This window comes from Boleophthalmus pectinirostris, unplaced genomic scaffold (assembly GCF_026225935.1).
Source record: "Boleophthalmus pectinirostris isolate CB_2022bp ecotype Guang Dong unplaced genomic scaffold, ASM2622593v1 HiC_scaffold_16, whole genome shotgun sequence".
NCBI classification, from domain to species: domain Eukaryota; kingdom Metazoa; phylum Chordata; class Actinopteri; order Gobiiformes; family Gobiidae; genus Boleophthalmus; species Boleophthalmus pectinirostris.
In genome coordinates, this window is record NW_026571095.1 from 33,424,312 (window position 1) to 33,450,871 (window position 26,560).

Sequence of the window (26,560 nt, forward strand, 5' to 3'; positions counted from 1 at the left end):
GCTGATGCGGTTCAACTTGTGTTGGATTAAAAGACATGACTCAGGTGAATACAGGTTAGTGTGACCAGATTTGTGTTTGTCAAAACCAGGACAGCGTACGGGGGGAGGGAGGTGGGGACTCGTCATCAACATTGGGCGACTCTCACCTGGAAAAACTTTTCCCACTGGACACAGAAACATATGTGCTGCTTTATACACTGTGCACATGGACTCACACTTGTCCCGACCGTAAAGCGTAGAATTTCTTGTACAAGTCATCGTTGCACATCGTTCGCATTTGCACTTCAGTACGTTGCAGACTGACCGACATGTACGGACCTGTTTGGTCACGCTACGCACAGCAACCTACATTCGGTTTGTCGATTAAAATGAACGTAATCGATGAAATTCTTAATGATCAATTATCGATAAATCGACGAATCATGCCCATCCCTAATTCGGAAGAAAAAAGCTGAGAAATTATGCAAAATCATGCAGCTTCTACTTGCTTGCACAATTTTCCCTCCGTTATTTTTCCCTCCGTTACCATTTATTGCCCAAAAAGTGCTGCATATTTCATTCCCTCCGTTACCAACATGAGTTTTTTAATTTTTTGTCAACAACTTGAAAGAATATCACAGGTTTAACTTGACCCTGTTGGAGTGTAACTCTTTCCTACATTCTGATACTTTACTTATTTCAATAGTCCCTCTAGTTTCTGAATAAGAGACATTTGAATGTAAAAAATCTGCCCCTGTTTCCCTCCGTTACCACTTGACCCGACCCTAATGTGCTTTTCTACATATAAATTGGACATCCCACAAAAAAGAAACAGCCAATACCTTTTCAATTAAAACCATGTTTATCAGATAGTAGATTTATATTGTACATTTTCTTAATCGGTCGTCGGGAGAGTTATCGATCAATTTTCAATTAACCATCAACGCTTTTATATTAAAATGACCGTCCATCCATCCATTTTCTTCTGCTTATCCGGGTCCAGGAGCAGACAGGAGCAGACAGGAGCAGACAGGAGCAGACAGGAGCAGACAGGAGCAGACAGGAGCAGACAGGAGCAGACAGGAGCAGACAGGAGCGTTAGTCACTTTACATGGACGGAGCCGTCGACTGTGAGCGGAGCCGGGGGCTGTCAGGAAGATCTCAGCTGGTTCTGTTGTCTCTGAGTCACTGCGAAAACATGAAGCAAACAAACCAGATTACTGCACCGACTCAGACTGGATCCAAACACGGAGCGGTGATTTGTGAAGGCAGTGGGGCTCTAGTCCTTTACTCAGGTCGACTAATCAGTAAAGTTTGGACGATACAGATTGTGTGTTACACCTGCAGAAAGGAGAAAGTAGGGAGTGGATTGTCTGAACGTTTAGGAGTGAATTCTGTGTTTTAATGTGTATTTTTTAGATAAACTTGTCCTGTTCTTGTCTGTGTAAATATCTGTTTCTGCCTGAACTGACTGCAGGTGTAGGATTATGGGTAGCAGAGGTGGGGGACTTGGACTCGACTTGATAAAATGGACTCGACTTGAACACTAAAATCTTGTCAAGACGTTTAAAAAGGAAAAAAAAATTACTTCAATACTTTAAAAAAATCATAGTATATGTATATATGAGTATTTTTAAAGTACAATTTATCTTAAGAGTGGGGCTGGGTATCATTAAGAAGTTGCCGATACGATACATACCTCGATACAGTGCACTTTCGATTCAATACGATATATTTCAAATCGATTCGATACGGTTCAATAAAAATAAAGGCTAAATCTTGTCTGTGATACTAAAAGTCTTTGTTAAACCACTTTCTGTGCAAAGTTCATATGAAACACAAACATTTTAATCCTCAAAACTGTGAAAATGTCAAATGTGTCGCATAAAATTTTTTCCTTCCTCTAAACAAGCACCAAAACTGTAGCTGTAACAAAATAATTTAGTAAAATATACCAATAAATACTCTTGGTGATATATCGATACAGCAGCCCACGATATCGATACTGTATCATCACATTCAGCGATACGATATATCGATATTTCAATATTTTTGCACACCCCTACTTAAGAGTTATATAAACTGCAAAAATCTAAGTACTAAGTAGGTTTAAAGATTTGAAATGACTTGAAGCTCAAAGCAGACGACTTGGACTTGACTTGGATTTATGGGCCAGTGACTTGAGACTCGACTTGAACTTGTATTTGACTTGGGACTTGAGGCCAAAGACTTGAGACTTACTTGAGACTTGCACATAATCATTTCAACTGGATTATATGAGTTTGGAGATTGTTTGACACAAATAAAAATCGCGATCAAAATTCAATTAATGACAGAGTAAACAATAGTGGAGACAGCATGAACACTGTTATGACTTAGTTTTTTGGATTATAACTGTGAGGATTCAAACCAAAATCTTTAGAAGACATTTTAAAACTTAAAAAGCATAATTTCTGCAATTCTGTTAGTCTCCAAAATATCACAATAAATATAATGTGCAAGTCTCAAGTAAGTCTCAAGTCTTTGGCCTCAGGTTAATGCATCTGATATAAAAATGTATTGAACAGATACATATGTTCTCTAGTTTATGAAACTGTTGACCTTTTTTCTGTACCATTTTTGGTTCTAAAGTTACATATGTTTTAAACAGACCATGAATGAAACATGGAACAAAAAATTATTTCCCAAATTTCAAAGACCTGCAAATCATGTAAATAAATGGATGTATTTCATCATATCTTGTGTTATTCGATCTCTGAACTGTTGATGAAGGGTACATGATTTAAAAAAAAAAGTATTTAAAATGATAAAAATTTGCTTGGAAGGACTGACATATTTTATAGAAATAGTTTCCTTTCATTTTGAAGTAAGTAAAAGCAAACCTTTGGCTGCCTAAATCATCCTGAGTTTGCAGAGAACATTTTGTATGTGGAGCGCCAACAAAACAAAATCCCGATCCCTCACTCAATCTTGGTTACGAATTTAAAAAGTCAACACCAAAGTGAAAGACACCAACTGTTCACCAAGAAACACCTTCCACTGCAAAGAGACCAAGACGTGATGTTGCTGTAAAACCACAAGAACAAAAAAGTGCAGCTCAGTCTGTTTGTCTTCTGTACCTCAGTCAAAGTTTTCCTTTTTCATCCTTTCTGTGGATCAATCCTGCCCATCGCCTTCACCTTTCACTATTTTTCAATTCCGTTGGGAAGAGAAACGGTTTGAACGGAGGTTTGCAGTCACACACATCTGATTCACTTTTGCAGTTATGGAGTTCGCAAACACATTTCTCGAGCCGTTTTCCGCTGTTAGGATCCAACAACCACAACAATTATGATGTCTGAATCCCAAAACTAAAATATGACAATATCAGAACCAGAAACAAAAGTGATATGGTTCAAAAGACTTGAAAAGATCGACTTTGACAATAGACACATCCCACTGGGAAATCAAACATGGAGGTTTGATGCCTCACTTTTTTGGAGGATCCTTCCCAGTATGTATTGCGCAATGACCGGAAGTCCGAGATTCTTGATGCGTGTATTAGACCCAGACCTATTTGCCATGACTTCTTTTTTAACTAATCAATGAGCAGGACATGTCTTTAAGTATGGACTAACACGCAGGAGCCGTCAAACTGCACACGTGTCGTCTCACACAGGAGATCTCGAGTGTCTTTGGCCGTGCGAGCGACGGCGGTTGTGCGTTTTGTCTCGTCAGCACCAAAGGGCATCGTGTGTCGCCGTCCCCGTGCCAGCTGCCGCGGCTCAGACCGAGCGTCCAGCTGCGTGTCCGTCTGTAGGGACATGATCTCCGGGCTGACCTTACGCTCCTCCCTCCCTCCCTCCTCCGTCGCTCTCTCCATCTCTGAGCATCTGGACGCACACCTGGAGCGTGACATGAGCAGCTCGAGGAGGCGTTTACCAAAGGACAATCACACGCGCTCACGTTAGACTCACAGTTCTGACGTGTTTAAGGTCATTTTTGTTCCGTAATATTTTATCATGCTTTTTTCCGATGAGTTGTGTTTTGTTTCATTCACAGGTGTTTAAGATCTGTACATTTAGGTTCTTCTAAGGGCTCCGCTGTGTTTTTAAAACTCCGTACACCTTCACTAGAATCATTTGGATCGTTTCAGCCCTGGAATTTCTCTACTACAATCTACTAAACCAGGGGTGTCAAACTCATTTTGGTCCGGGGGCCGTATCCAACCTACTTTGATCCCAAAGGGGCCGGATCAGAAAACTCATGTCATATAAACCCCAAAAATAAGTTAAAATATTGGTGCAGAGAAACACAAATCTGTTACAAAAATCTTTTTAAATTAATGAACTCTTTCTTTTACAAATTATTATAATATTATGAACAACCTGAAACTTTAAGAAAAATGCAATTTCAACACAATATTTTAACATGAACTTGTTTGCAAATAAGAATAAGTCAATTTTTGGGGGGGGAATCCTGCACTCAGCTCCACTTTTTTCATTTTTAACATTTTTGTGATGAGGGTGTCACGGTCAACAGTCAAAACGATCGTCCTTTAAGAGCGTTTGGAAAGAGACAAGTCTTCATTTGTGCTGCTCTGGTGGGAGGGGCCACGTACAGAGACGCTGGAGACGCTGCTGTGATAAACACCACAGAAAATTAACAAGATTTTAATAGAAAATATAATTAAAATATTTTAGCCTGAAAATCAGCCGAGGGCCAGATTAAAGGTCTTGGAGGGCCGGATCTGGCCCCCGGGCCGTATGTTTGACACCTGTGCTCTAAACTAAAGGTGTGAACTTGAAAACTGACGCTTCATGACATCACGAGTTGGAACGGAGCATTTTGAGCTTTGGAGATGTAGACAGACGTGTGCGAATGAAACAAAACGCAACTCCAGGTGTGTTTTTGAGAAGGTGGAGGCTTTCTAACCTGACTTAAAGTTCACAAGAGTCACGTTCTTTAGAAGTTTGGTTAAATATCGACCTTTTTAATAGAAAATCGCCACAGATTAATCGACTAAAATGGACGTTATTGGACATTTTCTGAAGCGTAAGGTTGGATTCTGCTTCCCCTGAAGGTGGTGCAGCTGTACTCTACCTGACCCTTCTCTCTTTCTCTCTCTCTCTCTCTCTCTCTCTCTGCACCACCTATCCTCTACCTGATCCTCTCTCTTCTCTCTCTCTCTCCTCTCTCTGCACCTACCCTTCACCTGACCTCTCTCTCTCTCTCTCTCTCTCTGCACCTAGCCTTCACCTGACCCTCTCTCTCTTTCTCTCTGCACTCACCTATCCTCTTCCTGACCCTCCTTCTCTCTCTCTTTTCACTCATCCTCCACCTGACCCTCTCTTTTTCTCTCTGCACCCACCTGCCCTCCACCTGACACTCCTCTTCTCTCTCTCTCTCTCTGTGCACCCACCTATCCTTTACCTGACCCTCCTCTCTCTCTCTCTCTTCACTCATCCTCCACCTGACCCTCCTCCCTTTCTCTCTCTGCACCCACCTTACCTCCTCTAAACCTTCCCCCCCTCTCTTGCTCTCTCTTTCTCACTCTCTCTTTCGTTCTCTGCACCCACCCGCCACCTGACCTCCCTCTCTCTCTCTCTCTCTCTCTCTCTCTCTCTCTCTCTGTCTCTCTCTCTCTCTCTCTCTCTCTGTCTCTCTCTCTCTCTCTCTCTCTCTCTCTCTCTCTCTCTCTCTCTCTCTCTCTCTCTCTCTCTCTCTCTCTCTCTCTCTCTCTCTCTCTCTCTCTCTCTCTCTCTCTCTCTCTCTCTCTCTCTCTCTCTCTCTCTCTCTCTCTCTCTCTCTCTCTCTCTCTCTCTCTCTCTCTCTCTCTCTCTCTCTCTCTCTCTCTCTCTCTCTCTCTCTCTCTCTCTCTCTCTCTCTCTCTCTCTCTCTCTCTCTCTCTCTCTCTCTCTCTCTCTCTCTCTCTCTCTCTCTCTCTCTCTCTCTCTCTCTCTCTCTCTCTCTCTCTCTCTCTCTCTCTCTCTCTCTCTCTCTCTCTCTCTCTCTCTCTCTCTCTCTCTCTCTCTCTCTCTCTCTCTCTCTCTCTCTCTCTCTCTCTCTCTCTCTCTCTCTCTCTCTCTCTCTCTCTCTCTCTCTCTCTCTCTCTCTCTCTCTCTCTCTCTCTCTCTCTCTCTCTCTCTCTCTCTCTCTCTCTCTCTCTCTGTCTCTCTCTCTCTCTCTCTCTCTCTCTCTGTCTCTCTCTCTCTCTCTCTCTCTCTCTCTCTCTCTCTCTGTCTCTCTCTCTGCTCCTACCTACCCTTCACCTGACCCTCTCTTTCTCTCTCTCTCTCCATGAAAAAAAGCCGGTGATGTCACCAGGCCGAGTTTCAGGTCAGGTCTGTGGAGACGTAAACGGCCCCATGAGCTCAGTCGCCCCAGTGTCCACTTCATCTCCGGTCTTATGCCTCCGTGTTTTGTCTCCGTGTTTTGTCTTCGTGTTTTGTCTTCGTGTTTTGTCTTCGTGTTTTGTCTTCGTGTTTTGTCTTCGTGTTTTGTCTTCGTGTTTTGTCTTCGTGTTTTGTCTTCGTGTTTTGTCTTCGTGTTTTGTCTTCGTGTTATATCTCTGAGTTACATGTCTTCCTGTAATGTCTCGTGTCTCTCTCAGTCCAGTCAGTTGGCCCGCGTGAGGAGACTGTGGACGACAGTGGACACAGAAAGCAGGCTGGAGCTTCACGCTTCACTGGTGCATTCTGGGTAATGTGGACACAGTGCCAGGAGCTGTGTGCACGATCATGTGAATGTGATCTCATTCAAAACATCTTGGCCTCGTTTTCTCTGCTTCTCTCAACCTCTGAATGTTGCTTCGTCAAATCAGTGTCATTCTCATTTTTAATAACATTTTTTAAAATAGAGCCAAAACCAAAGACGCGGTGAGTAATCCAGACCTGGCGTGTGTTTGTCTGCAGTTGGTTTGACTCCTCAGTGGGAGACAGTCCATCCAGAACACACAGCTCAGGTCCTGACTTGAAATATCCGAAAGTCTGAGTACATGAGTGCTGTGCTCAGGTCTGTGCACTGCCCCCTGTGGTCAGAGAAAACACTTTAAAGCCGCTCTTTCCACTAGAATTGATTGGAAGAATTGAATACTTATTTGTAAGGCTGAGCATGAAGCATGAAAAAAAAAAAAAAAAATTTTAAATCTAAATTTCAATTTAGTTTGTCTAATAAAAAAATAAAAATGGATTTCATTAGAATATTTCAAAATTAATACTGGCCAATTAACTCAAATAATAGTCCAGTCTCTCCCTGGGTATCATTAAGAAGGTACCGATACGATACATACCTCGATACACAGGCCACGATACGATACATACCTCGATACAGTGCACTTTCGATTCGATATGATATATTTCAAATCGATCCGATATGGTTCAATTAAAAATAAAGGCTAAATCGTGGCTGTGATACTAAAAGTGTTTTTTAAACCACTTCTTGTGCAAAGTTCATATGAAACACAAACATTTTAATCATCAAAACAGTGAAAATGTCAAATGTGTCGCATAAATGAGTTTCCTTTCACTCCACAAGCAACAAAACTGTAGCTCTGTTAGAAAATAATTTAGTAAAACACACATAAAAATACTCTTGGTGATATATCGATACAGCAGCCCACGATATCGATACTGTATCATCACATTAAACGATACGATATATCTATTATATATAATATATATTTTTGCACACCCCTAGAAAATAGAGCCAAAACCAAAGACGCGGTGAGTAATCCAGACCTGGCGTGTTTGTCTGCAGTTGGTTTGACTCCTCAGTGGGAGACAGTCCATCCAGAACACACAGCTCAGGTCCTGACTTGAAATATCCGAATGTCTGAGTACATGAGTGCTGCCCCCTGTGGCTCAGAGAAAACACTTTAAAGCAGCTCTTTCCACTAGAATATCTGGGGTTCACGTGACGTCACAGGGCTGCATTTGTCAGTGCGCAAAATCAGATGGAGGGCAGGAAGTGAAATGACTGGAGGAAAATGCCGATGTGTTGTGTAGTTTACGGCTGTGCCAATCGTTCTAACCGAGAGAAGGAAAAGCAATTTTTTTTTAGAGTACCGAATATAGTCGTCCACAAAGGTCAGAAATGGGAAAAACTGACAGAACAACGCCGTAAAAAGTGGATTACAAACCTGTTTGCGGTCGGGAGGAGCAGAATTCGCTAATGCTCGTGTCTGCAGTGAACCCTTCGACAAAGGTTTGTTACAAAGATAAATAGTTTTTTGTGGTTTACCTAAACATAAACGAATCATTAACGACTAACGGCTAAAGACGTTTGTTGACATTAAATAGTTCGGATAGAGGTTACTGCCGATACACTGCAGTTTTTCCCATAACGTCTATACACATAAAATAAGAGAAACACTCACCCCGGCGAAGACCAAACGATAATCATCATTTAGGCGTTTTACACCGAGGTTGAGGACCCATCCACTGACAAAAAAAGTTCTATGCCTCCAAACGTTTGTACTTTGCCTTCATCTGTTGTCTGGTGTAGAACGATGTCTGAAGAGCTAAATAGTTCATGATCTCCTCTGCCTCGATTGTCGGCAAATCTTTTACTTCGGTTGAAAATTCTCTCATTTTCAATAAGATCGGGGTCACGTCCAATATATTTGTCGACTAACTGCTCGTACTTTTGCCTCGCTACTGGCTCTAAATCCTTACAATAAGAACTCTTCTCCATATCTGTGTTCTCCAGAGTCGTGTTTGTTTGTCGTGTTTGTCTTCACTTCCTGCCCTCCACCTGAAATTCGCGCATCATTGTGATCACGTGACTGAAACCCTCCTATTGATTGGAAGAATTGAAGACTTATTTGTAAGGCTGAGCATGAAGCATTAAAAAAAAAAAAAAAAAAAAAAAAACTTTTAAAATCTAAATTTCAATTTAGTTTGTCCAATTAAAAAAAATAAAAATGGATTTCATTAGAATATTTAAAAATTAATACAGGCCAATTAACACAAATAATAGTCCAGTCTCTCCCACATGCTCCGCTCCACTAGGGCTGGGTATCATTAAGAAGTTGCCGATACGATACATACCTCGATACAGTGCACTTTCGATTCGATATATTTCAAATCGATTCGATACAGTTCAATAAAAAATAAAGGCTAAATCATGGCTGTGATAATAAAGTGTTTGTTAAACCACTTCTTGTGCAAAGTTCATATGAAACACAAACATTTTAATTATCAAAACAGTGTCAAAATGTCAAATGTGTCACATAAATGAGTTTCCTTTCACTCCACAAGCAACAAAACTGTAGCTCTGTTAGAAAATAATTTAGTAAAACACACGTCTGTCTGGGTCCCTTTTGTGGAACAGCGCAACGGTAAACAAAGCGTCGAGATGGATGTAGACGAAGACAGACATTCTGTGTTGGCAACGATTCCCGAGATCGAGGATTTAAAGCCGGAACAAAGAGAATGTTTGAATTTTATCAAGGGGAAAGACGTTATTGCCCTTCTTCCTATGGGATTTGGCGCATTACATACATCACAACCAAATTAGCAGCGATTGGTTAAATAAAAAAGTACCAGCCTACCGTCGAGCGAATGAATCCTAATGCTGAGAGGTCAGACAGTTTCCATGATGTGAAACCGGCCGACGAATCACTCTCCACAATTGAAGCTCTTTCGCAAAATAATTTAGCAAAATATACCAAAAAAATACTCTTGGTGATATATCGATAGAGTAGCCCACGATATCGATACTGTGTCATCACATTAAACGATACGATATATCGATATTCCGATATTTTTGAGCGTAGGGCTCCACAGTCTTTTCCTGTAGAGCTCTCCGTTATAAAGTTCAAAAGTTGGAATCTCCCTCTGGATTAAAATGTGATGAACTGCCCAGCTTTTTCTTATTTGTTTGTGATATGATTTTAAGGTGGAATTAATACACACAGAGGGAGAGAGACACTGGACTTTTAGGCGAATTATGCAGATTGAAGTCAAAACTTGTTGAACATGTGAGGAGACAAAGGGACTCGCTGTGGCTCAGGTCAGAGTCCTGCACCGGGTCGGGCAAATAGGGGGCAGGTATGCAGGCGGGTCAAAACTATACCGGGACTATACCGGGACTACAGCAGGACTACACCAGGACTAAAGCAGGACTAAAGCAGGACTAAACAGGACACCAGGACTACAGCAGGACTACAGCAGGACTACAGCAGGACTACAGCAGGACTACAGCAGGACTACAGCAGGACACAAAAGCAGGACGAAAACCAGGACTAAACCAGGACTAAACCAGGACTAAAGCAGGACAAACCAGGACACCAGGACTAAAGCAGGACTAAACAGGAGCAGGACAAAGGACCAGGACAAAACCAGGACAAAACCAGGACAAAACCAGGACTAAAGCAGGAAGCAAAAAGCAGGACAAAAGCAGGACAAAAGCAGGACAAACCAGGACAAAACCAGGACAAAAGCAGGACAAAACCAGGACTAAAGCAGGACTAAAGCAGGACTACACCAGGACTAATCTTGAACAAAACCATTACAAAACCAGGTCTAAACCAGGTCTAAACCAGGTCTAAACCAGGTCTAAACCAGGACTAATCTTGGACTTGAGAGAGAGAACTCCAAGCCTGCGGGCGCAGATCCTTTCGCTTGCGGTCACCCGACGGTCTATGTGGGCGCACCTCCGGGCCCCTCCCGACAGTCAGACCTGGTTCAGTTCTAGTTTAGTCCTAAGTTAGTCCTGTGTTAGTCCTGGTTTAGTCCTGGTTCAGTCCGTGGCGTGTGTGGCGCATAAGACTTTTTGACAGTAAAGTCGCATCTGTGAATTCGTATTCGTCCTGAAGAAAGCGTAACCGTTTCATTTCATTTCACGGTTGTAATTCTTGAAGTCGTAACTTTTCAATTCGTATTCTGATGGATGCTTCAGTTGGAATGCTTGTAATTTGTTTGTGATCATGGGCATGGTTGGGTGCGGTGCTGCACTGCGCGCGTGCAGGTCTCCGAAAATGGACCTGTGCCGGACTCTGGCTCAGGTTACTTTTTCCTAAACAAGAGCGTAAATCCTCGTCAGCACCACGTCTCTTACAGCCACATGATCGTCGATTTAAGTGTGGCTGCCTTATCACCGAGATCGACCTAAGCAGGGATCGCGATCTATCCATCTTACGATTTTTGGCACAGCCCTAATCCCTAGTTTATGTCGGCGTTACATTTGTTTTGCCTCATAAAATAACCCCGTCCATTTCTTTGTTTTGCTTTGGCCCTCTCTCTCTCTGTGTGAGTGTGTTCTGTGGTTTAACCCGAGCTGGAGCTGTGCATGAGGGATGACGCTCCCTCTCAGCCCGTGGAGGAGGACTCTCATTAAAGTCTGGATGTGACAGAGGACATACCCGGCGCGTCCCCCGTCCGAGGTGCCCAGATGTGGGACGATATGAGAGGCTGCGCACAGGTGGGAGCGCGCCGCAAATCTCATCATAAATCTGAGTAAAAATAACCCGGGCGCGCTCCCACCGCCGCACGCCGCGCCAGGCAATAACTCCGCACGGCGCGTCGCTCATTTATCACGCGGGCTCGGGACGGAGGAGGAGGCGGCGGCGGCGCGTGGGAGCAGGTGGGGCAGAAGCGAGGAGATCACAACGTCTCTTTTGTCTTCTTAATTGCGGTGTAACCATTACGAAGAGAAGAATTATTGCGATCTTCTGCATATTGGCTGGTGTAATGTGATGATAGATGAAGTGTGGGAGCGGGGATCTAATATGGAAGAACGGGGAGAGACGGTTTGCAAATTGCTGCAGCTCGAGCGCCGCAATTATTCAGATTTGATTGAGATTTTATTTTGTTATTATTTTTTTTAATCAAGAGGACTATGGAGTAATAAATGTTTGTTTTTTTATTTAAATATGTACTTTTCTGATGGTGTCCGCAACTTCCTTTCTCTCCGTGGAGTTGTTATTGCTTTACCTGGGATGTTCCGCAGTATGGCATTAAAGTCGTCTATCTTGTTTGTAATTGCATTGAGTGGGCTCAGTTTGACCCATGACTTGGATTGGGGCGTCTCCTGCTTTTTCCTTAGAGATTTAAGTTTAATATAGATGAACATTCTAGATAAAACGGTAACATTTCCCTGGAGACAAACTGTACACCAGAAAAGTTGCGTAGTGCTTCATGTCTGCTCAGGAAATTCCTCTTGAAAGATATTTACCGTATTTTCCGGGCTATTAGGCGCACTCTTAAGCCTCTAACCTTATCAAAAAACGACCGCGCGCCCCACAATCCACAATCCAGAGACACGAATCCACTCGGGTGTCCCACTCATCACTCCACGCTGACGAGGAACGGAACGAAGGAACGAACCTGAAAAAGCGAGCGCAATGTGCCACTTCTGGACACGACAACACGCCGACAATCCGTTGGTCCCAGACACACCCTCCCTACACGCCACAAGTGAACAAAGCCCAGAGTCACCGTGAACGCCACAAACCAACAAAACCACTCACCCATCACACTGTTGGGTTTCATTTAAAGTCCTGTGTGGTTTATTTGTGAAAAAAGTTTGAAAATAGACCATTTAACGACAGTGCGTCTTATAATCCAGAGCGCCTAATAGTGCGGAAAATACGGTACATTGTTTTTGAATGATTCCCAGTTCATTTCTAATGCAAACATCACTTATCACCAAGCTAATCAAGAAACTTTTTAGAATTCTGAAACCAATCCATTCTATTTTCTGCCTATAGCTTTTTACTTTATCCTTCAAAAAGGAAAATTGGTATCTTTTTGAAATATTGTTCTTGTTAATTGACAAAGTATCAAGTTGAATTAAAGGCCTAAACTTCCAGAGTGATTGTTCTGAGTGTCCATGGGTCCACACATTCCTGGAGAGAGCTGCAGCTGGTCTGGGGCTGGTCTCTGGTGTCTCAGGAGGATTGTGGTTAAATCTTAATGAGGCCGCTCTCAAATCTCAGGACTCCAGTGACCTGCACTGACTGTTGTTTCCACTCACAATGAGTTTCTGTGGGCCGTGTTTATACTGCGGCTTTTAAAGCCGTGGTATGTTACCTCAGAGACTGCAAATAAAAGCTGTTTTTTATTTACTTTGTTTATTGCACTGAAAAACCTCCTTATGAATGCATCTCCACAAACCTGACTTGTACTTTGTCTGGAGGAGGGGTCTCTCTAGCCTGATTCATAACCCAGTTTCACAGTTTCGCAGCATTAGAATTTGTTCGCTTGACAGTAGACGGATCCTTTTTTTTTTTTAACCAGTTGCTCCTATTTGGTCGTGACGTATGTAATGCACCACTAACGGGGTTAACTGGTATATTAAGCTTTTTCCAAATCCCGTAGGAAGAAGGACAATAACATCTTTCCTCTTGATAAAATTCACCAAACATTCTCTTTGTTCCATCTTTAAATACTTGATCTCAGGAATCGTTAACAACACAGAATATATGGCTCTTCGCTGATTGGTTGGTGCTCGAACTCGCACTTTCAGGGTTTTTGCGAACCGTCTATAGCAGGGGTGTCCAAACTTTTTTCGTCAAGGGCCACATTTCTAAACACAGATGAAGCAGAGGGCCGATCGAGGACCGTAGACTGGTGCTCAGCACAGGGAATAATTGAAATATGTTTATCATGTTAGAATGAGCCATCAGTCTTTATTCATGCTAAAATCCTTAAACTACACACGAAATCTTAAATATTTGCTTTATCAAGGTAGATTTTCAAAAAACTTGCAGCAAAAAATTACTTTTTAATTGATGCAAGGTCACTTGGGCCAATTTAGGCAAGGCAAGTTTATTTGTATAGCACAATTCGTACACAAAGTAATTCAAAGTGCTTTACAGAATAAGAAATACATTAAAATCATAATAAAAACAAATCAAAACATAAATAATCATGAAGATTAAAATTAAAAAAGAGAGACATAAATTGGAGAGAAGAGTGCGGAATGAAAACCTTTCAGTTATACGCACAGTTAAACAGAAATGTTTTTACCTGGAAGCTTGAGGGCCAAGAAAAATGTGTCCGAGGGCCGCATTTGGCCCCCGGGCCATAGTTTGGACATGCCTGGTCTATAGTATTCAGATTCCTGACCTAGTTGCTGGAGAGAAATGAAATTGAGTGGAGGCACTAGGTTAATAGATGTTTTATTTATAACATATAATATGCATAACCACATGGTCACTCACTGCTGCACAACACTCAAACCCGTCGAATCACTTTTTTAAAAAGCCATAAAAATATTGGACAAGAAACCATTCTCATTTCACCACTGCACTATTTTAGACAAGTATAATTTGCTTAATTTTAATAATTTTATTGGTTTTAAATATGGATGTTTTGTCTATAAAGTTTTGCATGGACTTGCCCCTCCTCCATTACAGGATTTTATTAAAGTAAAGACTGTGAGTGGGAACTAGGGCCACAGCCCGGGGGAACTGTGACGTCCCACACAGACGCTCCACACTCGGACAATGTGTGTCTCAGTCAGAGACACAACATTTTGGGACAGTCTGCCTCTATCAATAAGAGAAACTTCAACTCTTGCCACCTTCAAGTCCTACTTAAACGAGTGGCTAAAGAAAAACCAGACTTGTGGACACTTTTAGTATAGATTTGTTACTTGTTTTTGCTTTGTTTAAATTTGTGGTGTTTCCTGCCGAGGGACGACAGATGGAAATTAGCAGTCTTGCTATAATCTGTCATATTTACACTGCAATGTTGTAGATGTTCATTAATATGCACTGTCCCTATTAAATAAATAAATTAAATTAAAAAAAAAAATGTATTATTAATTTGTGCACTTTGACAGAGCAGTTCTGAATTTCATTATACTTTTGTATAATGACAGTAAAGGCTTTCTGTTCTATTCTATTCTATTCTAGATGGCAAAAGTCTGGCTAGAGGATCACAGCTTGTTTCCATGAACATGTCTCATTGGTTATATTTTTCCACATTATGGCATTAAACACATCTATCTCTATGAAGTATGGTTTTAAGTTTCTATTTCCATGGACTCGTGCAGGTGCTGTGCCTCCTCCAGTATCTGTACCGTTTAAATATTTCTAGACACGTCTGTGTAATCCCACAGTCGTCCAGGTGGATCCATAGTAAAAGAAAACAGTTCTGCCTGTTCTGTTCTGGACTAAGGTTTGTTGGAGTGAAGATGTTTCATATTCAGTTAAATAAAATTATTTTGCTTTGATTTTGATAAATGAGCTTCAGTATCTTGGCTGCTTTGTTATCCTCAGTTCTGGCTTTATATTGAACAGGGTAATAATTGAAACATGTGTGTGGGCTGTTGTGAGAAATATAGAAGGTGTGTATTATATATTCATAACATTCAGTGTTTATGTTCTAATCCTCCCTGTTGTTATTCTGTAAGTTTTGTGGCAAATAACAAACATAAAAAAAGAAAAAGTCCATTACAGAACTGGAGCCATAGTTGTAATCCTCTCCCAGTTTTATGCAAATGAAATATTTGATCTGCTGTCATAATAGTTGAGAGCACAGTTTACCTCTCTTGTTTTAAAAGCACATCCTGGTCCTGTTGTTGTCACCTGATCTCCACCTCACCTCGGCGTCCGGTTTCATTTGCATTTACACAGAGCTGAAACCTGAGCCCGTAGAGCCAGGTGAGCCCCGCCCCCTGCACACCCAGCTCGGGCTCCTATTGGTCCACCCGTCTGCCTGTCGCGGCACAGGACAGGTGAGGTCCATGAGCAGCGGGGGAGGACCTGCAGTGTGCGTCTCACCCTGAAGGATTCTCACCTCTGCTTTTCCACAGATCTGCTTTCAGTTTGGGAATTTCTGAGATGTGCTTCTGAAAATTTGAAGGAAAAAAAAAACAAGATTCAAGTCAACATTTGGATTCTGAGTTACTGGTTTTGAAAAGAGATCTGCTTTTTTTGAATGTTGATTTTGATTTTGATTTCACAAGGCGGATTATCTTTGACTGAACTTTTGTAGACTTGTACTGGACCGGGGGGGAGGGACAGTTTGTGGTGCTGTTTGTGGAGATGTCCACTGTGTGTGCTCGCGTGCGCAGAGGGCTGCTCCGGAGGTACAGGCAGGTGCCCAGGACTGAGGCCGATGGAACCTTCAACCTGAGGAGGAACACCCCCCGCACGGGCCTCATCCACTCAGGTACCAGGCTCCAGTCGGGACCATCAACATCTCAGCTCTGCTCTGATGGGACCTGAGTTTTCTGCTCATGTCACGCACAAGAAACATAGAGAAGAAGAGAATTTGACACGTGATTTTGACTAGAGTTGCCACAAGTTCATTGTTTAATCGCAAGTAATCGATTATTTCAGTAATCATCAACTTATTAAGTGGTCAGGCTCCAAAACATGCATGTGCTGAGAGAAGAGGTTTTCATGTTGTATTTTTGATAAAAGAAAGTCTCTCTTCTGTGCGCTGTTTGTGTTCTAAACATCTTATTGATTCATTAAAGTAATGATCTATTATCAAATCGATGGAGCTGCACAATGGATCTTAATTGTGGCAACTCAAAAAGATTCTGATTCGATCATCAAATGGCAAAGGCCTCCAATAATAGAATGTGTTCTGTAAAGAGCAACATATTTACTTGAAAAATCCTGTTGTAGCTGTAGTATAAAGTCTGAAACACATGGGATTCTTGTTAGTTTATCAGTTCAGGTTTCAGTCTCTTTCAGATGTGACCGCCCGTGGGGTTGTTTAGAGCGTGTGCAGTTTGAAAAGTTTTAAAAATATTGCAAATCTAATCATAGTCAAAGTGTCGCAGTGGATTTTTTTTTCTACATCTTGGAGCCTGAGCTGCAGTCATAATTTTGGATACATGACTAGTTACTTAAATTGTAACAGGCCTGTAACTGTGAGAATTTGGCTATGTTCAGACTGCAGGGCTTAACGCTCAATTCATATTTTTTTGGGTGAAATCCGATGTTTTTGCGAGGTCATTCACATTTCCAATTAAATGCGACTTGTATGTGACTCCAGTGTGAACAGTAAAAGTGTCCCGCATGTGCACTGGAGACACGACGACGTCAACCGCAGCGAGCGTGTTCTGTGTTTACGGAAGTTGTCCAAACATGGACGCAGCATTGAGCACCTGGAGATTTTAAAGTTCCTCTCGTACCGGAGCCAGAACATGAACAACTTACTTGTTTTAAGGAGGAGATTGAGAAGGAGAAGGACGAGGTTTTTGGCCGTGGTGTTTTGTGGTTCAGTCCGTTGAAAGGAACGTGTGGATGTGGAGACGTAGCCAAGAGTGGTGAGTGGTGATGTGCTTCGCTTCAGTGACACGGAGTTCATTAACAATTTTCGTACGACGAGAAGAACGTTTGTGTACATTTGTGGCTTGTTGATAACGTGTAGGTGGATGAATGCGCTTTGTCCGTTCAGACTGAAGTCACATGTCAAAAGATCAGATATGTATCGGTTTCAGGAGCACATATCCAAGTGTCCTGGGTCACATTTGAAAAAATTTGATCTGTGTGGTTCAGACTGACATTAAAAGATCAGATACAGGTCAAATAGGGGCCAAAAAATCGGATTTGGGTCACTTCAGGCTGCAGTCTAAACTTAGCCTTAGACTACTTTTAGTATATTTCAGCAAAATGGGTCTTAAATTAAAACAGTTTGTACTTGTTTATTGTGTCATTTTGGAGTAATTCCTGCGTCCTTAAACGTTTCCTCTCAGTTCATGGCATAACGTGGAGTTTGTGTTTACTTCACAAACTGATTCTTCACTTCTTAAATGAGTTGAAATTAGTGATAATTACCAGTATTGGGGAGTAACAGATTACATGTACTGGAGTTACATAATCAGAGTACAAATTATGAGTAACTGTATTCAGTTACAGTTACTGTTTCAGTGAGTGGTAATTGGATTACAGTTACTTTGTTGAAGTAAATGGATTACACGGCGGTATTTTTCTGTTTTCACATTTTGGGCTATATCCCTTTTTTTTTTTTTTTTTTTTTTTTTCTCGGTAATTCCACTCATTGCCGGAAACTAAACCAGGTCTAAACCAAGTCTAAACCAGGACTAAATCAGGTCCAAACCAGGTCCAAACCAGGTCTAAAACCAGGTCTAAACCAGGTCTAAAATCAGGTCTAAACTAGGTCTAAACCTAGACTAAACCAGGACTAAAACCAGATCTAAACCAGGTTTAAACGAGGTCTAAACCAGGACTAAACCAGATCCAAACCAGGTCTAAACGAGGTCTAAACCTAGACTAAACCAGGACTAAAACCAGGTCTAAACCAGGACTAAAACCAGGTCTAAACCAGGACTAAATCAGGTCTAAACCAGGACTAAACCAGATCCAAACCAGGTCTAAACCAGGTCTAAACCTAAACCAGGAGTAAACAGGACTAAAACCAGGTCTAAACTGGGACTAAACTAGGACTAAACCAAGACTAAAACCAGATCTAAACCAGGACTAAAACAGGATTTAACAGGACTAAATCATCTTGCGTGGACCGTGTCTCCTCGTCTTCTATCAATAATATTTTTAATACGGTTGAGTAAAGTCTGGACTTTTTTATTGACTTTTAACAGATTCACTTCTTCTTATGTTACGATTTCCTCGTCTTTGCTTCTCTACAGCAAATCAAGTAATCTAAAGTATTCAGATTACATTAGTCATTTTAAGTAATTTAATGGATTACGTTACAAACTACATTTTGGTGTATGTAATCTATAATATGTAGGGGAAAATACATTTTAAAAGTCACCTTCCCAACACTGGTGATAACTTCAATAATCCATTAGTTGTGATGAATGAATGAACTCGTTTCAGAAGTGTGAGGAGAGAACAGTGTGAGGAGACTTTAGAGTTAGAGGAAGATTTAATAATCCCCACTCCAACCAGTCCATAGTGTCATTGTTTATTTGGCAAGACAGTCTCTGCGTTACGGTTTATTTTTATTTTTTCAGTCTGAGGAGAGGTCTGGAGGGTCTACAGCCAATCTTCTGCGAGTAAAGTGTTTGGTTTGGAGCAGATACAAGACTTTTGGGAGAAGAAATTTGACTTTTAAATATATTTTTTGCAAGTTTAATAATATTGTCACGTTCAGAACTTCGTGAGATCGAGAGAAATAATGCGATTGGTCTTTTGCCCAGCTCAGAAATGTGGCGAATTGTCCGGTGAATATTGTTTTTAAACCTATTCGCACATTTTTTTTTTTCTGTCTCGGGATGACAATATCAAGTCATAACAAAAAAAAAAAAAAAATGTCTGTGCAGCTGAAGAATGTCAGAAGCCAGTGTGCTCCTGTCAGTGCCCCTGTCAGAGCTCCTGTCAGGGCCCTGGTCACTCTGGACTATGGGGCAGCAGAGGCACTAATGAAGCCGGGGACGGGAGTTTGGGCTGTTTCGATCGCAGCACATGGACTCTAAAGCTTATTTTCAGACGGTATTAAAGCATTTTATAGATTTGTAAGGTTTAAACAATTTTTTTGTTTTGATGCAGCGTTTGTTGGCGTGATTAGAAGGATTACGAAAAACTACAATACCCAGATATCGTACTACAACTAGGAGATAAGATTTGGACATTTCCGGGACAGTTTTATTTTTTCATTTTTCATTTCATTTTATTTTATTTGTTCGAGCCAGGTACAACAAAATTCAAAAACAAAAACAAAAATAGTGATATGTACATGAACATATTTGGGAACTGGTGCTCAAAAGGAGTAGGATGAAGTTTAAAAAACTTAGAGTCCTACCCCAGTTGTTTTACATAATCACGTGGTTCACTTTTTTTTTTTTTTTTTTATAATGGTTTGTATCTCCCACGGGCTTCAGAAGGATGAAAAATGAGGGCCATTGCCATAGCCAAAAAAATTAAAAATTAAAAATTAAGAAAAAAAATGTCATACTAATAACTAATATTTTGAATGGAAAAAATCCTCAAAATTCAGATTCAGACTTTCAAATTGTTTCAGAATGATTTAAATTTTTCATAGCAATTAACAACATTCTTTTTTAACAATTTAAAACAAGGTATTCTCTTCTGAATAATCCTCAAAATCTCTCTATTCATGGGCTTTATGCAACATTTTGAGGACGTTTGCCATTGAAAAGATCAAATATTTAGTTTTAAATCGTTAATCGCTATGGTAACAGTCGTCTGGTTTCATCATTCTGAAAGCCATGAATAGAACAGACCATGAATGAATTTTGTGTTGAAAATGACATAATATTTTTTACTGTATGAAAATCTGATGCAGTAATGAGCCTTTTCCTCAGTAGCGTGTAGGGGTTTGCGGAAATATTGAAATATCGATATATCGTATTGTTTAATTTGATGATACGGTATCGGTATCGTGGGCTGCTGTGTCGATATCTCACCAAGAGTATTTTTTCTTTGGTATATTTTGTGAAATTATTTTGTGAAAGAGCTACAATTGTGTAGAGTGATTCATCAGCCGGTTTCATATCATGGAAACTGTCTGACCTCTCAGCATTAGGATTCGTTTCGTTTCGGTGGTAGGCGGGTACTTTTTTAAATTTAACCAATCACAGCTGTTTGGTCGTGACGTATGTAATGCGCCAAATCCCGTAGGAAGAAGGGCAATAACGTCTTTCCCCTTGATAAAATTCACCAAACATCCCCTTTGTTCCGGCTTTAAATCCTCGACCTCGGGAATTGGGACCTAAAATGTCTCTCTCTGATCCGAATCATCACTACCTAACACCCTAGCCTGATTCATCAGCTCGTTTCACTTCGTAGAAACCGTCTGACCTCGCAGCATTAGGATGTGTTCACTTGACGGTAGGCAGGTACTTTTTTTAATTTAACCTGCCTTTACTATTTTGTTGTGACGTATGTAATGCGCCGCTAACTGGTATATTAAACTTTTCCCAAATCCCGTAGGAAGAAGGACAATAACGTCTTTCCCCTTGATGAAATTCACCAAACATTCTCTTTTTTCCGGCTTTAAATCCGCAATCTCGGGGAATCGTCGCCAACACAGAATGTCTGTCTCCGTCTACATCCATCTCGACGCTTTGTTTACTGTTGTACAAAAGGGACACAGACAGGCATGACGAGTTTGACGTCATGGCTTCACAGCTCTTTGCTGATTGGCCGGTGTGTAGTCTACAAATTCCAGGGTCCATCTAGTGTATTCTGATTCCTGACCTAGTCGCTGGAGAGAAATGAAATTGAGCTTATTTATGTGATACACTTGACATTGACTTTATTTTTTACTGAACGATATTGAATTGTTTTGAAATACATCGTGTTGAATCGAAAGTGCACTGTATCGAAAATCGTATCATATCGTGGCCTGTGTATCGAGGTATGTATCGTATTGGGAACTTCTTAATGATACCCGGCCCTAGTAGCGTAAGTGGAGACAAGAATCTGGATCACTCATAAGAATTGATCTCTTTCATTGTTTGTGGATTTTGGTTAATGACTAGGGTTGGGTATCATTAAGAAGTTGCTGATATGATACATACTTCGATACATAGGCCATGATACGATGCATACATACATACATACATACATCTTTAAGTCTATTTTTAAAATTATTTTTAAGCTATTATTTATTATCTGTGTTACCCTTTCCTGCTGTTCTGAAATGGTGCGTTGCAACACTGGAATTTCCCCACTGTGGGACTAATAAAGGCATATCTTATCTTATCTTATACCTAGATACAGTGCACTTTCGATTCCATACGATATATTTCAAATAGTTTTGATACAGTTCAATAAAAAAAGAAAGTCTAAATCATGTCTGCGATATTAAAAGTCTTTGTTAAACCATTTCTTGTGCAAAGTTCATATGAAACACAATAAGGATGTAACAGTAACCGAAATATCGTCGTATATCGTATCGTCAAAAGTCTCACAATAATATTGTGGACTGTCACAATATTCAAAAGTTTCTTTGGTTTTACAGTAGCAACAGCTTATAAACTTCGGGAACTACATATCCCATGATTCATTTCAGTGCAAACAACATGAAGAAATATGTTTTTGACTTGAATTCTTGGGATTATGATGGAAATAATTCACACCAAAATCTTGTCAAGATATTTTAAAAGCAAAAAAGTGTCCCAGCCTCTTCAAGATATCGCAATAAATATCGTACCATGAGATTTTGATATCGTTACATCCCTAAAACACAAACATTTTAATCATCAAAACAGTGAAAATGTCAAATGTGTCTCATAAACAAGTTTCCTTACACTGAACTGTAGCGTTGTAACAAAATAATTTAATAAAATATACCAAAAAATACTGTTGGCGATATATCGATACAGCAGCCCATGATATCGATACTGTATCATCGCATTAAACGATACGATATGTCGATATTTCAATATTTCTGCACACCCCTCTTCATGACGCCAACATTTTAGGATCTAAAAAATTAAATCACTGTACGACTGAGCGAAGAGCCACATGCGACAGGTGCAGGGACGTGACGGGTGCAGTCGTGGGACCTGCCGTGACTGGGACGACTCAAATCCAGTCTGATCCGGTCTGGCAGCCTTCACCAAGTCCGTCGGCGCAGCGGAGGAGCAAACCGGGGCTCTCGCTTCAGAGTAGAGCGGCCCCTGGAGTTTTGTAGCTCCGTCTGCACCCACAGGCGGCGGTTTTGTAATGTTTATAAATGAAACGTTGCGTAGGCTGCGTGAATAAGTTGAAATTCTAATAGACGGGAATCCGCACGGAGGATAATATTAAAGGAACATGAAAAACAGAAGTAGTCAAAATGTCACGGTTTGCAGTGAACCAAAGTTAGACCTCACTTTCGTTTTGCATTCTGGGCGTCCTAGTTTTTTCGCTGCGATGAGTTTTTAAGAGTTTTCAGAGGCCAGTGTGGAGTTTTAGATAAACCACATTATATTAACTCTTTCCCCCCTGGACGCCGACTAGGAACAACCCATACATATGTTACTAGGGCTGCCCTTAGAGCATAAGTGCATAAAAGAAAACAGACTTCCACGAGTGATTATAAATGATTTTTACACTCATGAACTTAATTGAAACACGGACATATTTATATAATTCAGGAAACTTTCGACTCTGAACTCTTCATTTCTGGATGTTTAAATGTGATTCAACTCATTTACAGGTGTATAACAGCTCACTGAAAATGAGAGTTTACCTGGTCAGGTGCAAAATCGAAAACAAAAAAACTACATTCAGCATCTGATATCTGCATGTTCTGAGTACTATATTCATAAAAAAAATAATAAAATTAAAATACTTTGTCAAAGTATTTAAACAGATTTCATATCACGAGATACAGTACAGCCAAGTGTGCACCTGTTTTTACCTGTTGTACACCTGTGTGCACCTAATTCATTTTTCATTTAACTTATTCAACTCATTTATCTTATTATAATATAATAATAAAACTCTTCCCCGTCAGTGTGTGTTCAGTATTTGTCATCTTGGTTATTTTCTCGTGTGCAGAGCTCCACATAAGTGTTTGTTTCTGTAGTGATTCTGTCAAACATCGCATCTTGGAAAAAAAGACTGAAATATTTTAAAGGACTGGCCTGGGCAACATCCAGATTTCAGGGCAATTTTGGTTCATAATCGAGTATAAAGCCCGTTTTTTTTTTTTTTTTTGTCCCCTGAGGAAAGCCATAGGCTGAAACGCGTCGGGACTTTGTAAGTTGTCCATTAAGACATGCCGTAAACTAATAAAGGCATTTTATTTTTAACCAGTGAGTGCCTTGGATTTTTTGCATCTTTGTACTGACTTCCCTTTCCAAAAAGCACCACTGAGTTGGATCTACTGTGTATTATCCTCTGCAGGTCCAGGAAGCGCTTCTTCTGAAACATTTTTTATAAAGCCCGGATAGTTTGTTCGGATATCGCAGGACTCCATACAGACGCATCATCACTTTGAAATCTATGAAAGTCACTTTCTCTAAACGTATCCATAAAACACGTCCGCTCCTCATTATTTCTAAAACTGTGCGCCGCAGCACCGCGATCTTTCCATTGCACTTGTTTCGTGTTGTGTTTTTTCCAGAAGCTACAATCGTCACTACTTCAATTAACTTCGGAAAAAATCGGCGAAAACATATCCTTGAATCCTATTGGTCAGTGTAGTGTGGGTTGTAGTGGCCCCGACCGATCGCAGTCTCTGTTTAAATGTGAAAAACCGAGCCATTTCGAATCACGTCTTTAGTGAAACAGCGGAGGTGTCAAAAGACGTCATTAAGGAAACACGGGGGATCGTCAAATGTCGTCTTCATGGGGAAAGAGTTAAGGTTAGGATATGAATCTGCAGGACATTCAAAAGCGCATTGGAGCAGGCGGAAGTACACGTCGACGATGCAAATGACCGCCATAGCTTTGTGCCGTATTTGTTTCCTTATTTGCAAATGAAATTCTCCTGCACACTGGACACTTCCTCTTTCTGTACTCACGCTGACCTGCGGCTGCTGCTCACAAACTGATTTCACAATTTTGCTTTTAAACATCTAACTGAACTGCTAAACTCATACAAGAATCGCATTTACAGAAGAGCTAAAATTGTGCACCGCTCTCTTCCATTTTATGAAGAAGTTTAAAGGTTTAACTCTGGGCAGATGCATGAATTATGATGCTTAGTTTGTGCTGTAGTATTTTGTTTTACTGTGACTGATTTGTTTTATTTTCTCTTGTTGTATTTATGAAGATGAACTGGTTTAAAGATGACGCTCTGACAAAGGAATGAAGGGTAAAGGCAGAATAAGCTCCAGCTTCAGCCGACACCTTTTCAGTCTGTGTATGTTAAATATGACTGACTGTGGAAAATAATGTCAGAATAAACCTGAGACTGATTGATTAATTTATTTTGATCAATTTCAGATCATGTTCATAAAGGTCTGTGTTTAAATGGTTTACGATACGGAAAATACAGAATATAAAACGGACAAGAATTTAGTCTCATCCTGTTGTGAGTAAGCACTGAGCCTCTCACAAGGGCGTTGAGAGGAGAACCCTGTAACTGTGAGCGCCTCTGACCGTGAGCGCTGTGTAGTGTGTACCCTGTAACTGTGAGCGCCTCTGACCGTGAGCGCTGTGTACCTGTAACTGTGAGCTCTGACCCTGAGCGCTGTGTACCCTGTAACTGTGAGCTCCTCTGACCGTGAGCGCTGTGTACCCTGTAACTGTGAGCTCCTCTGACCGTGAGCGCTGTGTACCCTGTAACTGTGAGCGCCTCTGACGTGAGCGCTGTGTACCCTGTAACTGTGAGCTCCTCTGACGTGAGCGCTGTGTACCCTGTAACTGTGAGCGCCTCTGACCGTGAGCGCTGTGTACCCTGTAACTGTGAGCGCCTCTGACGTGAGCGCTGTGTACCCTGTAACTGTGACTGACGTGAGCGCTGTGTACCTGTAACTGTGAGCTCCTCTGACCGTGAGCGCTGTGTACCCTGTAACTGTGAGCGCCTCTGACCGTGAGCGCTGTGTACCCTGTAACTGTGAGCTCCTCTGACCGTGAGCGCTGTGTACCCTGTAACTGTGAGCTCCTCTGACCGTGAGCGCTGTGAGCTGACTCTGACCGTGAGCGCTGTGTACCCTGTAACTGTGAGCTCCTCTGACCGTGAGCGCTGTGTACCTGTAACTGTGAGCTCCTCTGACCGTGAGCGCTGTGTACCCTGTAACTGTGAGCGCCTCTGACCGTGAGCGCTGTGTACCCTGTAACTGTGAGCGCCTCTGACCGTGAGCGCTGTGTACCCTGTAACTGTGAGCGCCTCTGACCGTGAGCGCTGTGTACCCTGTAACTGTGAGCGCCTCTGACCGTGAGCGCTGTGTACCCTGTAACTGTGAGTGTGCTGTGAGCCTGTGACTGTACTGTGAGCGCCTCTGACCGTGAGCGCTGTGTACCCTGTAACTGTGAGCGCCTCTGACCGTGAGCGCTGTGTACCCTGTAACTGTGAGCGCCTCTGACCGTGAGCGCTGTGTACCCTGTAACTGTGAGCGCCTCTGACCGTGAGCGCTGTGTGGTGTGTACCCTGTAACTGTGAGCTCCTCTGACCGTGAGCGCTGTGTACCCTGTAACTGTGAGCGCCTCTGACCGTGAGCGCTGTGTACCCTGTAACTGTGAGCTCCTCTGACCGTGAGCGCTGTGTACCCTGTAACTGTGAGCGCCTCTGACCGTGAGCGCTGTGTACCCTGTAACTGTGAGCTCCTCTGACGTGAGCGCTGTGTACCCTGTAACTGTGAGCTCCTCTAACAGTGAGTGTTTGTGTTCCAGGGGTGTGTGGCTGCTGTGGCCCCCTCAGGCCTCGCTACAAACGCCTGGTGGACAACATCTTCCCCGAGGACCCCAAAGTAAGTCACTACTGCTACTACTACTACTACTACTACTACTACTACTACTACTTACTATACTACTGCTACTTCTACTGCTACTACTGCTACTGCTACTGCTACTACTTCTACTGCTACTGCTACTACTACTACTTCAACTGCTACTACTACTACTACTACTTCTACTACTACTACTTCAACTGCTACTACTTCTACTACTACTACTTCAACTGCTACTACTGCTACTACTTCTACTACTACTACTTCAACTGCTACTACTTCTACTGCTACTACTTCAACTGCTACTACTGCTACTACTACTACTACTACTACTACTACTACTACTACTACTACTACTACT

The 26,560-nt window shown here is 41.6% G+C and overlaps 1 protein-coding gene across 2 annotated transcripts in view; it reads left to right on the plus strand.

Annotated features, from left to right (window-relative positions):
• efr3a (EFR3 homolog A (S. cerevisiae)) overlaps window positions 1-26,560 on the plus strand; it is a 123,974-nt gene that overhangs the window by 19,352 nt on the left and 78,062 nt on the right. Inside the window, exons 1-2 of one of the 2 annotated variants that reach the window (XM_055151455.1) lie at window positions 15,781-16,082; window positions 26,144-26,220. In XM_055151455.1, coding sequence (XP_055007430.1) covers window positions 15,956-16,082; window positions 26,144-26,220 — 204 coding nt within the window. In that variant the 5' untranslated portion in view covers window positions 15,781-15,955. Of the gene's footprint in view, window positions 1-15,780; window positions 16,083-26,143; window positions 26,221-26,560 lie in introns of those variants that run through there. The other variant, XM_055151456.1, reaches the window with a different exon arrangement.